The sequence below is a fragment of the Xyrauchen texanus genome, chromosome 40 (assembly GCF_025860055.1).
Source record: "Xyrauchen texanus isolate HMW12.3.18 chromosome 40, RBS_HiC_50CHRs, whole genome shotgun sequence".
NCBI lineage: Eukaryota > Metazoa > Chordata > Actinopteri > Cypriniformes > Catostomidae > Xyrauchen > Xyrauchen texanus.
The window spans coordinates 29,011,166-29,024,077 of NC_068315.1; the positions used below are offsets into that span (position 1 = coordinate 29,011,166).

General features: G+C 41.4%; 1 protein-coding gene across 4 annotated transcripts in view; it reads left to right on the forward strand.

Annotated features, from left to right (window-relative positions):
* Positions 1 to 12,912, forward strand: part of LOC127633378 (cGMP-dependent protein kinase 1) — a 280,392-nt gene that overhangs the window by 212,897 nt on the left and 54,583 nt on the right. For all 4 annotated transcript variants that reach the window (XM_052112424.1, XM_052112425.1, XM_052112423.1 and 1 more), the window contains one exon: positions 9,275 to 9,340. In XM_052112424.1, the coding sequence (XP_051968384.1) occupies positions 9,275 to 9,340 (66 nt within the window). The remainder of the gene's footprint in view (positions 1 to 9,274; positions 9,341 to 12,912) is intronic.

The window sequence follows — 12,912 nt, forward strand, 5'->3', positions numbered from 1 at the left end:
AGGGGTATCACACTTCTCAGCCTCCCTGGTAAAGTTTACTCCAAGGTGCTGGAGAGGAGGGTTCGGCCGATTGTCGAACCTCGGATTGAAGAGGAACAATCGCGGTTTTAGGTCCTGGCCGTGGAGCAGCCGGACCAGATCTTTACTCTTGCAAGGATCCTGGAAGGGGCCTGGGAGTATGCCCATCCGGTCTACATGTGTTTTGTGGATCTGGAGAAGGCGTATGACCGGGTCCCCCGGGAGAGACTGTGGGAGGTGCTGCGGGAGTATGGGGTGGGGGGGGTCCCTTCTTAGGGCGATCCAATCCCTGTACGTCCAAAGCGAGAGCTGTGTCCGGGTCCTCGGCACGAAATCGAGTTCATTCCATGTTGGGGTTGGTCTCTGCCAAGGCTGCGCTTTGTCACCAATCCTGTTTGTGATATTCATGGACAGGATATCAAGGCGTAGTCGGGGTGGGGAAGGCGTGCTGTTCGGTGGACTGGGGATCTCATCGCTGCTTTTTGCAGATGATGTTGTCTTCATGTCATCATCGGTCCGTGACCTTCAGCTCTCACTGGATCGCTTGGCAGTCGAGTGTGAAGCAGCTGGGATGAGGATTAGTACCTCTAAATCTGAGGCCATGGTTCTCAGCAGGAAACCGATGGAGTGCGTACTCCAGGTAGGGAATGACGTTTTGCCCCAAGTGAAGGAGTTCAAGTACCTCGGGGGCTTGTTCTCGAGTGAGGGGACAATGGAGCGGGAGGTTGGCCGGAGAATCGGGGCAGCGGGGGCGGTATTGCACTCGCTCTATCGCACCGTTGTCACGAAAAGAGAGCTGAGCCGAAAGGCAAAGCTCTCGATCTACCGGTCAATTTTTGTTCCTACCCTCACGTATGGTCATGAAGGTTGGGTCATGACCGAAAGAACTAGGTCGCGAGTACAAGCGGCCAAAATGGGCTTCCTCAGAAGGGTGGCGGGCTTCTCCCTTAGAGATAGGGTGAGGAGCTCAGTCATCCGTGAGGAGCTCGGAGTAGAGCCGCTGCTCCTTTGCGTTGAAAGGAGTCAGTTGAGGTGGTTTGGGCATCTGGTAAGGATGCCCCCTGGCTGCCTCTCTAGGGAGGTGTTTCAGGCATGTCCAGCTGGGAGGAGGCCTCGGGGAAGACCCAGGACTAGGTGGAGAGATTACATCTCCACACTGGCCTGGGAACGCCTCGGGGTCCCCCAGTCAGAGTTGGTTAATGTGGCTCGGGATAGGGAAGTTTGGGGCCCCCTGCTGGAGCAGCTGCCCCCGCGACCCGACTTCGGATAAGCGGTTGAAGATGGATGGATGGACAGTATACACAACATAAGAACCCCCCCCCAATCAGTGGAAATAAATATAAAGTGTTGTGTTGACATTCAGCTGTCAGTTGCAGGGGTTGAAAGAGTACTGAAAATCATACTCAAGTAGAAGTACTGTTACTTCCCAAACAATTTGGTGTGAGTAGAGTAAAAGTTGCTGTCCTAAAAACTACTCAAGTAAGAGTAAAAGAGTAGCTCATTTTAAAGTACTCATGAGTAGTGAGTATTGAGTGGGGCTACATTATAGACACACAGAATCTTTTAAGCAGAAATATGAAATTTACCTCGATATGTTTCTTCAAATTAGAGGCAGGAATAATGCTGATATCTGGCTTGAGCAAGTTAAACTCACATGATACGATCATGCAATTGGCCTTTTTCACTGTGAAAAGCTCTTCCAGGTGCGGCCGAGATGTTGAGGCGTAAACTATGCTTGAGGCGTCCTCCACATCTAAAACAGTTGGCGCCAGATCTGCAGCTGCCGTTCAAGTTTTTTATGTGTGATTTGATTTGACGGAGTCACAAGACTTTCCCTAGCCAATCATGTTGATAGATTCAAATAAAATCAGGACAGGGAAGTAGTGAACACAGACGGTGGAAAAATAGCGTTGTAAAAGTACAGTTAAAGTACTTAAAATATACTCAAGTAAAAGTATACAGGGGGGGGGGGGGGTGTACATAATGCCGGGGGCAGAGGCGGAGGTTGGTGCGGGTCGTGATTCAGCACACCCGGCCCCTAATCAGGCTAATCAAGCCTCAGAGAGGGATAAAGTCCGACTGGAGACTGCAGTGTGAGAGACTAAAGCAACCTAATTATGAGATGATGGATAAATTAGGTGTATGCCTGGCCGAATAGAGGAGTCTTTCGTCTGAATTTAAACTAAACACGAAAACATGTGAAACATATTTCACACCAAATCAAAAGTAGGAAATTGTATTTTCAATAAATAAATAAAAAAGTGAAGCCTATTTTAGGAGCATTATAATGTTTTGCACTGACATTTTTATGATGATAATTAAGCACCCCCTCATTCTCATAATCATAATTTGGCTGATAATTTACTTTTTTTTTACTGTTATTCTGAATTATTTATAAATATTTTTTATTTATTTTTTATTGTAATACAATGATTTTGCAGCAAAAATTAAAGGGCAGTACAGTATACAGTATACTACCTTAAAGTATAAATACTTCACAATTAAAATATTATTTTATTTATTGTTTTATGTTGGTTTTTGCATCACTGTAATGAGAAATTATATAAAAAGTGTTTAATTTTTATGGCAATACATTTTAGTAAGAAAACATTTTTAAAGAACATATGTATAAATCAAAAAAGTATTTTTTGATTCCCACGCAAGCCTTAAGAGATAGTTTGTTCAAAAATTAAAGTTATGTCTTAATTTACTCACTCGTGTTTCTTTCTTTTTTCTGAGGAAGTACATTTTAAATGGAGAATTTACAATTTTCTTTTCCATACAGTAAAAGCAGTGACAATGGCAGCCAAGCTTCATTAAGCATCATTAAAACAGTATATAGACTTCTGAAGTCACACAATAGCTTTACAATAGCTTTGTGTGAGGAACAGGTCCAAATTTAAATAATTATTCTCTGATAATCTTCCCCTCCTCTAAAGCTGTCAAATCTCCACATATATTCAAATATTTACATTTACATTTATGCATTTGGCAGATGCTTTTATCCAAAGTGACTTACAGTGCACTTATTACAGGTACAATCCCCCCAGAGCAACCTGGAGTTAAGTGCCTTGCTCAAGGACACAATGGTGGTGACTGTGGGGATCGAACCAGCGACCTTCTGATTACCAGTTATGTGCTTTAGACCACTACACCACTCCCCACTCCAAATATGGGGCATCAAGTCACGCTGCATCAGGTTTGACATCAATGGAACAAAAGAGCATTGTCTCTTGTGTCACATAACCATACGTGATGTGAACCAAACGGTATAAGAGAGTAAACGACAACAGAATTGTAATTTTTGGGTGATCTAACCCTTTAATATCAGTGTTGCATTGAAGCTTTGAAAACTGCAAGAGATATTGAATCCAACAAATTTGGTCTGTCATTCTCCTCAATAGACTTGGTTTCTAGTGTCTTTAAGTACCTCTTGCTGTGTTAACTTATCCTGCTATCCTCTCAGTTTGATTGACAGTCCTGACCTTTCCCTCACCAACCTCACTCTACAGTATACTTGCTGTGATGTGTGCTCAAAACAGGCAGACTTTGACTGACTCATGGAACGTGTTAGTGCTCTTAACCTTTCTGTATCTTTCTTTGACTCAATCCTCAACTGATGATGTCACAGCACTATCCCTCTGAAGTCTAAAGGCCGTGACACACCAAACCGAGTTCATAGAACTAGTGCCAATTAAAGCAGACTGTGGGGTCGGCTCACGTCGCCTGCATCTGAGTCAAAACATTGCTCTTGAACACACCCCAAAGACGACACCCGACGGCCAACTAGCATGTCCGTTCTGCACCTGTGTGAGAGGAAATAACTTTCCTTACCAGAAGGTGGCAGTAGTTTGTTGTAACGGTGGTGGTCGCCCTAACATAAATACATTATTTTAAAGAGATCTTCAGGCGCCAGACAGGATTATTCCTGTCAAAAATTCTATTAACCCAAGATAGCAAAAAAAAGAAACCACCTGTTACACAATAAATCACAGTAATACAGGTGAAACTCGAAATATTAGAATACCGTGCAAAAGTTCATTAATTTCAGTAATTCAACTTAAAAGGTGAAACTAATATATTATATAGACTCATTACAAGCAAAGTAAGATATTTCAAGCCTTTATTTGATAGAATTTTGATGATTATGGCTTACAGCTTATGAAAAGCCCAAATTCAGAATCTCAGAAAATTAGAATATTACATGAAATCAATAAAAAAAAAGGATTTTAAATACAGAAATGTCGGCCCTCTGAAAAGTATAATCATGCATATGTACTCAGTACTTGGTTTGGGCCCCTTTTGCATTAATTACTGCCTCAATGCGGCGTGGCATGGATGCTATCAGCCTGTGGCACTGCTGAGGTGTTATGGAAGACCAAGATGCTTCAATAGCGGCCTTCAGCTCTTCTGCATTGTTTGGTCTCATGTCTCTCATCTTTCTCTTGGCAATGCCCCATAGATTCTCTATGGGGTTCAGGTCAGGCGAGTTTGCTGGCCAATCAAGCACAGTAATACCATGGTCATTGAACCAGGTTTTGGTACTTTTGGCAGTGTGGGCAGGTGCCAAGTCCTGCTGGAAAATGAAGTCAGCATCTCCATAAAGCTTGTCTGCTGAAGGAAGCATGAAGTGCTCTAAAATGTCCTGGTAGGCGGCTGCGTTGACTCTGGACTTAATAAAGCACAGTGGACCAACACCAGCCGATGACATGGCTCCCCAAACCAACACAGACTGTGGAAACTTCACACTGGACTTCAAGCATCTTGGATTGTGTGCCTCTCCATTCTTCCTCCAGACTCTGGGACCTTGGTTTCCAAATGAGATGCAAAATTTGCTCTCATCAGAAAAGAGGACTTTGGACCACTGAGCAACAGACCAGTTCTTTTTTCTTTAGCCCAGGTAAGACGTTTGACCTTTGAAGCCCATGTCCAGGACCCGTCTGTGTGTGGTGGCTCTTGATGCAGTAACTCCAGCCTCAGTCCACTCCTTGTGAAGCTCCCCACACATTTGAATGGCCTTTTCCTGACAATCCTCTCCAGGCTACGGTCATCCCTGCTGCTTGTGCACCTTTTTCTTCCACACTTTTCCCTTCCACTTAACTTTCTATTAATGTGCTTTGATACAGCACTTTGAGAACATCCAACTTCTTTTGCAATTACCTTTTGAGGCTTTCCCTCCTTGTGGAGGGAGTCAATGATGGTTTTCTGCACAACTGTCAGGTCAGCAGTCTTCCCCATGATTGTGAATTCAACTGAACCAGACTGAGAGACCATTTAAAGGCTCATGAACCCTTTGCAGGTGTTTAGCTGATTAGAGTGTGACACTTTGAGCCTACAATACTGAACCTTTTCACAATATTCTAATTTTCTGAGATTCTGAATGTGGGGTTTTCATAAGCTGTAAGCCATAATCATCAAAATTATATCAAATAAAGGCTAGAAATATCTTACTTTGCTTGTAATGAGTCTATATAATATATTAGTTTCACATTTTAAGTTGAATTACTGAAATTAATGAACTTTTGCACGATATTCTAATTTTTCGAGTTTCACCTGTAGTCCCAGAAAATTTCAGTTCACAGGTATTCACCAAGTTTGCTGATATGAAGGCAGCTAGAGAGAGTGTAGAGGGTCTTCGTCAGATATCAAGATAGTGGGATAAGCAGCCTAGACTTGTCTTCAGAACAGCTCACCTACAAAAATAGTCGATCTGGAAGTGCAACGCTTAAGTCGAACCCCGAGCTGCACCAGACATCACACACAGGAAGCATCAGATTGACAATCGGCCATCTTTCCATGATAATCCAACACTCTCGCTACTGGCAAACCTTGCATCCAAACAAACCGATGACGTGCCCCCTTCCAGGTGCGACACACTTCCTTATACATTTCTTCCTTCCACCATTAATTGAATCACTCCACCCATTCACGGCAATGTAAAGTAGAACAGAAACACAGATTTTCTGCACTGCCACACTGTATCCGTTACTCAAAATGGGAAACTGGAAGAGCTAGTGACTGCTGGGATACAAAACATAAAGCAGCACATAAAGCAGAGCTGGCCTCTCCTGAATCATACTGATTAATTCATCTTCACTTGCCTCGTTCCAGACAGCCATGTAATTTGAAAATATCTGCGTATTGGAATGAGAAATGCGAAGAATTGAGAAGAGCGTTCTGTGTGTTCCCTCTTGACTTCATCGTTTGCTTCGTCACTTCCGTTTTTCTTCTCGTGCACTGGTTCGCTAAGCTGAACAGCCAATCAGAATGACCTGACTCACTGATGAACTCTGCCACTGATTCAACATGCTCAATCAGCAACAATATAGCCGAGGGGGACCAACTTCAGCCGACAGAGCAGGAACACACCGTAAAAACTAGCTCGATAGACGCACACTGATGGCCTGACATTGGCCGACGGCTTGGTGTGTCAGGGCCTCTAAACAGTAATTAAAAGCAATTTCCATCTGTTAGACTTTCTCAGTGGCAGTTGTAATTCTAATGTGAAACTGATGAAAAATGTGTAATTTGTCACTTTAGTGCTTATTAAACAGTGGGCACTATAATGATTTATAGTTCAAAAATGAATATTCATTCTACTCAAGACTCTCTCTCCCCCCAAAGACCGTTTTAATGTGACATTCATATTAAAAAAAAAAGAGATCAATCCCTAGGACATACTGTAGTTGAAGAAATTATCAAGATTTATGTAATAATCACTTTAGGTGATATAATTGGACCTTATTCACAAGCTATTGCACCTCTGATGTGTTCTGCCTCAGTGGGTGTTCTCTTTTTCTTTCTTTTTTTTACAGTTGTAACATATCTAATGAGAGCCAGTTTGAGCCTGTGAAATCCTAACACTTGCAGATGTGTCTCTAGACTGTGGTCAATAATGACACCCTAAACATAGTCATGTCCACAGGGAAGAGAGGAAATTTCACTATCGCTCATTGCTAATTGGTGGCCCAAATGTCTAAATTGAGGATGAGGGTGTCACCAGCATACATGTCTGCCTCAGTTGTCTGACAGTGGATTACCTCTTAGAGCACATGTACTGTATGTACACCATGATTTTGTTCCCCATAGGCTGGATGTGGCGGGTAATTTCTTGGCTAATTATGGTCTAAATGGATATGTGCTCTATTGTCAGCAGCTGGTTTTGTTGGTGTCCAGGCAAAGTGTGATAAAGTTGCACAGAATTTTTGTGGATGAGTAAATCTAATGTCTGGTTTGCAGTTGCACTACTCTGGCTGCCCTATAGCATACATGCAGAGGTTCCATAATAGTTTTCCGATACGCCGTAGCTTGTTCCTCAGCTACTCCTCCCTCTATCGGACGACAGCCGTGCCTCTCCGGGCGGATCGGAGGCAGACCTCCAGCCCCTGGTGGACGGAACGCCCCGCCGCGTTCTTGGGGAACAAAAGGGGTCTCCCCCTCCCCTGGCAGCGGTTCTCCCGCTCCAGGCGGTCGGCAGCAAGCCCCTCCCCACTCGAGGTTGGCGGTCTCAGACCCTGCCGCGTTTCAGCGGCTGGTAGGTGACTCCTCCGCCCCTGGCAGCGGCTCTGACCACTCCAGGCGGTCGGTTAGGAGCCCCTTCTCCCCTCGCGATCAGCAGCCGTCGTCCCCTTCCAGGCGGCCGGGCTCCTCATCCCCCGGCAGATGGCCACGGCTGCTCTGTTGGGGTGGATGGTAGTGGCGAGAACTCTACTACGGCGCATCCCTCCTCCTTCCCGGATTTCAGCACCAGTGTAAAGGGTTCAATGGGAAGGAGGAGACAAGAACCGGCTTGGTAATGTAAATAATAGTTTAATTGGTAAACTTAAAACAGAAGACACAAACACACACATGACGGACATGTCTGTAAACTTTCTCTCTCTCGCACAATCCTCCGGATTGGCCTTTATCCCTCTCGGAGCCATGTGGAGTGGTGGTGGAGTAGTGGTCTAAGCACATGCTGGTAATCTGGTAATCAGAAGGATGCTGGTTCAAGCCCCACAGCCACCACCATTGTGTCCTTGAGCAAGGCACTTAACTCCAGATTGCTCCAGGGGGATTGTCCCTGTAATAAGTCCACTGTAAGTCGCTTTGGATAAAAGCGTCTGCCAAATGCATAAATGTAAATGATTAGCCTGATAATGTGTATGATCACGACCCGGCCAGCCCTCCCCCCTGCCACAGTCTCCTTCAAAGAATTAGAGCAGATGGCATGCAGGCTTTGTGTTGGTTCTGGTGGACTATGCAACATGATACCCAGAAGCAGTGCCAATGCACAACATCTGGTGTATTTTTGTGTACATATAATGTCGTATAGTGATTAATGCGTTGGGTAATAATTGGTGATGATTTACACAGTCTCATTCATTTCTGATTATGAAGAATCAGTCTTCCATGGATGCTGGAACTGTCTAGTGTCTTTTAATTTGTTGTTTTCCTTGTATTGATTAAATTATTTACAGTTCCTTGTTGTGGAATTTCATGGTCAAAGTAATATCACTGTAACTTTGCATCAATATATTGATATTTTTGCTGTTAATGCCTATATTTTTGGATATTCTAATGAATTACATTTTGTTTTATTATTTACTCTTTATTTGGAACTTGATGGATGCAATTGATTTGTATTGATTTGACAAATGAATGACAAGTCAAAATTAAAATAATATTATAGATAATATTATTAATATTATAGATAAGTTGATAGATACTATAAAATATCCGGTGTACTGCCTAATACCTTTGACTGTACGTCAGTTATATTATACACTGTATTAATGTGGTAAGTTGCGACTTTACTCTGCAAACGTAACCTACTAAACTCTTGTGTTGTGTTACTCCTCTCAATACCAAGTTCTTCCTTGTATTCACTTGCTTGGGAAATGTCTTGTTTTATATTTTTGCTTCTTTCTTCAATGTTCTCATGTGTACATTTTGTAAAGCAGTTCTGCCACCCACTAATCGCTGTGCATATATGTTGACTGTTATAAACCGGTTGCAAAATCTCTACTGGACGATTTATTTCAACTTCAAAGAGTACTGTATATAAATACTCCCAGCCCTAGTTTTCTGTTTTATTAAATCTGCAATTAGTTTATCTGAGTATTTTGAATATTGCCATTCACCTATACACATTATGAGAGGCAATGTTCCCGGGCCGTATTATGTGCTAATAAAATAATAATATCCAGGTGTTGTCATATATTGTCAAATGATTTTGCCTGTGTGGGACTGACAAGTATTCTTTGTGTTTCCACAGAGAAGACATCAGGACGGCTAATGTCATTGCCGCTGAGGCCGTCACCTGCCTCGTCATTGACAGAGAGTGAGTTTTCTTTGTGTGCGTGTGTCTACTAATGCTGTGAAATTTGTTTAGTCTTTCCTCTTTTCCATTGTGTGCATACCAAATTAGCGCAGCTAATTTGAGATGACCTCTCACGACTTTCACTGCAGCAAGTTCATGCTAGTTAATGCCAGTTAATAACCTTATGAATTTGTGCAAATTTACAGTTTAGTGACTTTTGATCCATGTCTGTTAAGCCAAATATATGCTAGTGTATTCCAAGTTGACAAAATGTAAAATTTACAGCCTTTCCCTTCCGGGAAAATGGACCAAAAATATTGATGACATCATCTTGAAATCATAGGGGTTTGCAAGTTGTTCTCAAATCAAGTGATCTTTGGAATGAGAATGTCCCTCCCCCCAATACCCCCTGCCTCTTGCTGGCAATAGCAAGTTGCAAATCATGACTCATATAGCTGAGAGGTAAACTAATGCCTTCTGATTAATTAAAACAAAAAGGAAGGGACAAGCCATTCAATATGTCTAGTCCAAACTTCATGTTTCAACAGAAAATACATCAACACTGGAAAGAAAACTAGGTTCGTCTGGCCATTTCATGGGATTTTTAACTGCAGGGAGTAAAATCTTCTTGTTTCTCTTCTTTAGACTGCAAACTGACAGAAAATAAAACCATGCCGTCATATTGAGTGGCACTGCATCTGACAGAGCAGTATGGGGACAATTCCTCGCACATCAGGGCTCACAGATCTCCTCTCATCCCTGTAGACACCAGATTCTCCAGAGACTTTGATTCTGCCTCGGTCTAAGGATGCGCTAAAAATAAGAAACCCCTAATGTAGACTGACTTTTCACCTTTACTGCAGGAAATCACCTGTTAGTAGCCTCTCAGTCAGTGATATGTCTATGGGAATGCTATTTAAAATGCTCTTATTTATGTTATATTGTGTGCTGGATGACCAGTGAACAGTGGGAGCATCAACCATTCTGAGAGTATTTTTTCATTCATTTTCGTCAAAGTTTTTCACCAAGAATTTGGCAATTCAACATTCCTGGATGCGTTCCATCCAGAAGTGATCATCCCTATGACCTAATCCCTTCGAAGACTTTACCATCCACTGTAAGAAATTTGCAGGGCTGAAAATAAGGTGAAATAATTTGTTTGTCTTTTATTGGGGGCGGGGGGTGTTATTGTTTGAAACAATTTTACAGCATGACTACTGTGATTTGTTTACTTTAATAGTGTCCTTCTGAGGGTTATTTAAACTGTTTGGAATGCAGGGTCTGTCTGATAGTCAAGTCAAGTCATTTTCATTTGTAAAGCGCCTTTCACAACACACATCGTTTGCAGCTTTACAGAAGATCATGCATTAACAGAAAATTAAACACAATTTAAACACAATTTAAACACAATTCACAATCATATTTTATCAAACTACACAATGATGACTCTAAGACATTATATATATATATATATATATATATATATATATATATATATATATATATAATGTCTTAGAGTCATCATTGTGTAGTTTGATAAAATATGATTGTGAATTGTGTTTAAAAATAAGTAATTCAATAATAATTGTATTTATACCCATTGAGCATGCCGAAGGCAACTGTGGCAAGGAATAGAAAACTCAATAAGATGTTGGTTAATGGAGAAAAATAACCTTGGGAGAATCCAGACTCACTGTGGGGGCCAGTTCCCCTCTGGCTAACATCGTGAATATAATGCCAATATTACTTATGTGTAGTGCATGTCATGGTTTAAAATGATTAAACTAAGTAAGTGTTAAGGGTCAGTGTTTAAAAAATATTTTGTATGAACTCTAAGATTAATGACTAATGTCTTTGAAGTCCATCCTGGATGAACTGCAGAAGTTCACATAGATGCAATTGTCCTCGTTACTTGGCTAATGAAGGGTTTTGTTGGCAATTAATTGATAGTCTATGTTTTCCATTTCAAGAGTGTAGTTCATCATTATACAGAGGTGATGTAGGCAGAGATCAGTTAGGTGTATTGGAGTTCAACTAGGCCGGTAATTTTGGTTCAGGCAATGGCGTATGAAGTATCAGATTTCTTATGGTTAGAGTTGGCAGTGGAGTCCTACACAAAGCAGGAATGGAGCTGGATCCAGCCAGTTCTGGTGATCCCAGGATAGGAGTCCCGAGGTTGAGACAGGGAAACAAACAGAATAATATTAGAATAGATTCCATTCATTTTATTGCAGAGTTATAGATCATGATCAATGTTTCTGGTTTCTGGTTCTGGCAGACCTAACTAAAGCAGCCTAATTGTGAGTTGAAGAATAAATAAGGTGTGTGCCTGGCTAAATAGATGGTCTTTAGTCTAGACTTAAACTGAGTGAGTGTGTCTGCATCTCGAACCGTGTTAGGGAGACTATTTCAAAGTTTAGGAGCCAAATATGAAAAGCATCTACCTGCTTTTGTGGATTTTTATATTTTAGGAACTATTAACAGGATATAATTTTGCGATTGTAATGAACGTGATGGAATGTAGCATGGTAGAAGGTCACTTAAATACAGTGCAGCTAGACCATTCAAAGCTTTGTTGGTAGTTAACAGAATTTAAAAATGTATATGAAATTGATCATGTAGCCAATGTAATGACAATAAAATGGGGCTAATATGATCATATTTTTGGTTCTAATCAGCACTCTAACAGCTGCATTTTGAACCAATTGAAGTTTATTTATTGAACTTGCAGGACATCATGGAATGCATCATAAATTCATCAATTAGATTTTATGCATCAGCAACAGAGAGCATGTATTGTAATTTAGCAATATATCTTAGGTGGAAGAATGCTGTTCTACAAACATTGGTAATTTGATTTTCAAAGAACAGATTGGTATCAAATAACGGGTGTTGGCACCAGTGTGAGGGTTGTCGATAAGGAGGACATGGGAGGCAGGTTGCTCCACTCGCAGGTAAGGATTTTAATGTCCACACTTCAGCGCTCACAGCGTCACATAATAATATTTTAAGCTTCATAAAATTGAAGCTTCATAATAATAAACTTTTCAGCTTCACAATAGTAAACTTTCTGGACCCAGGCTCTCTCCCCGGACTGCTGGTTGTCTGGCTGCTTTTATGCCGCTCTCCCCATGCTCACTGGAATTAGAAACAGGTGTAAGGCTTAAAACTGATCCCTGTGGCACTCTATACTTTACTTTTGTTTGGTTTGACAATTCCTCATTTACATAGACAAAGTGGTAGCGGTCTGCTAAATAGGACCTAAACCATGCTAATGCCAACATAATTCTATAGCCTATTTATGCTATGAATGTTGAATGTTGTGATCTATCATGCCAAATGCAGGACTGAGATCTAAAAGCACTAGAAGTTAAATTCAGCCGCGATCAGATTATAAGAGCAAGTCATTTGTAACTCTGATAAGTGCAGTCTCTGTACTGTGATGAGGCCTAAATACTGAATTAAATGGTTCCTATATACAATTTTTCTGTAGAAATGAACATATTTGTGAGGATACTACCTTTTGTAGTATTTTTGACATAAACAGGAGATTTGAAATTGGTCTTGAAGTTGCACATGAGGACAATTGTTAG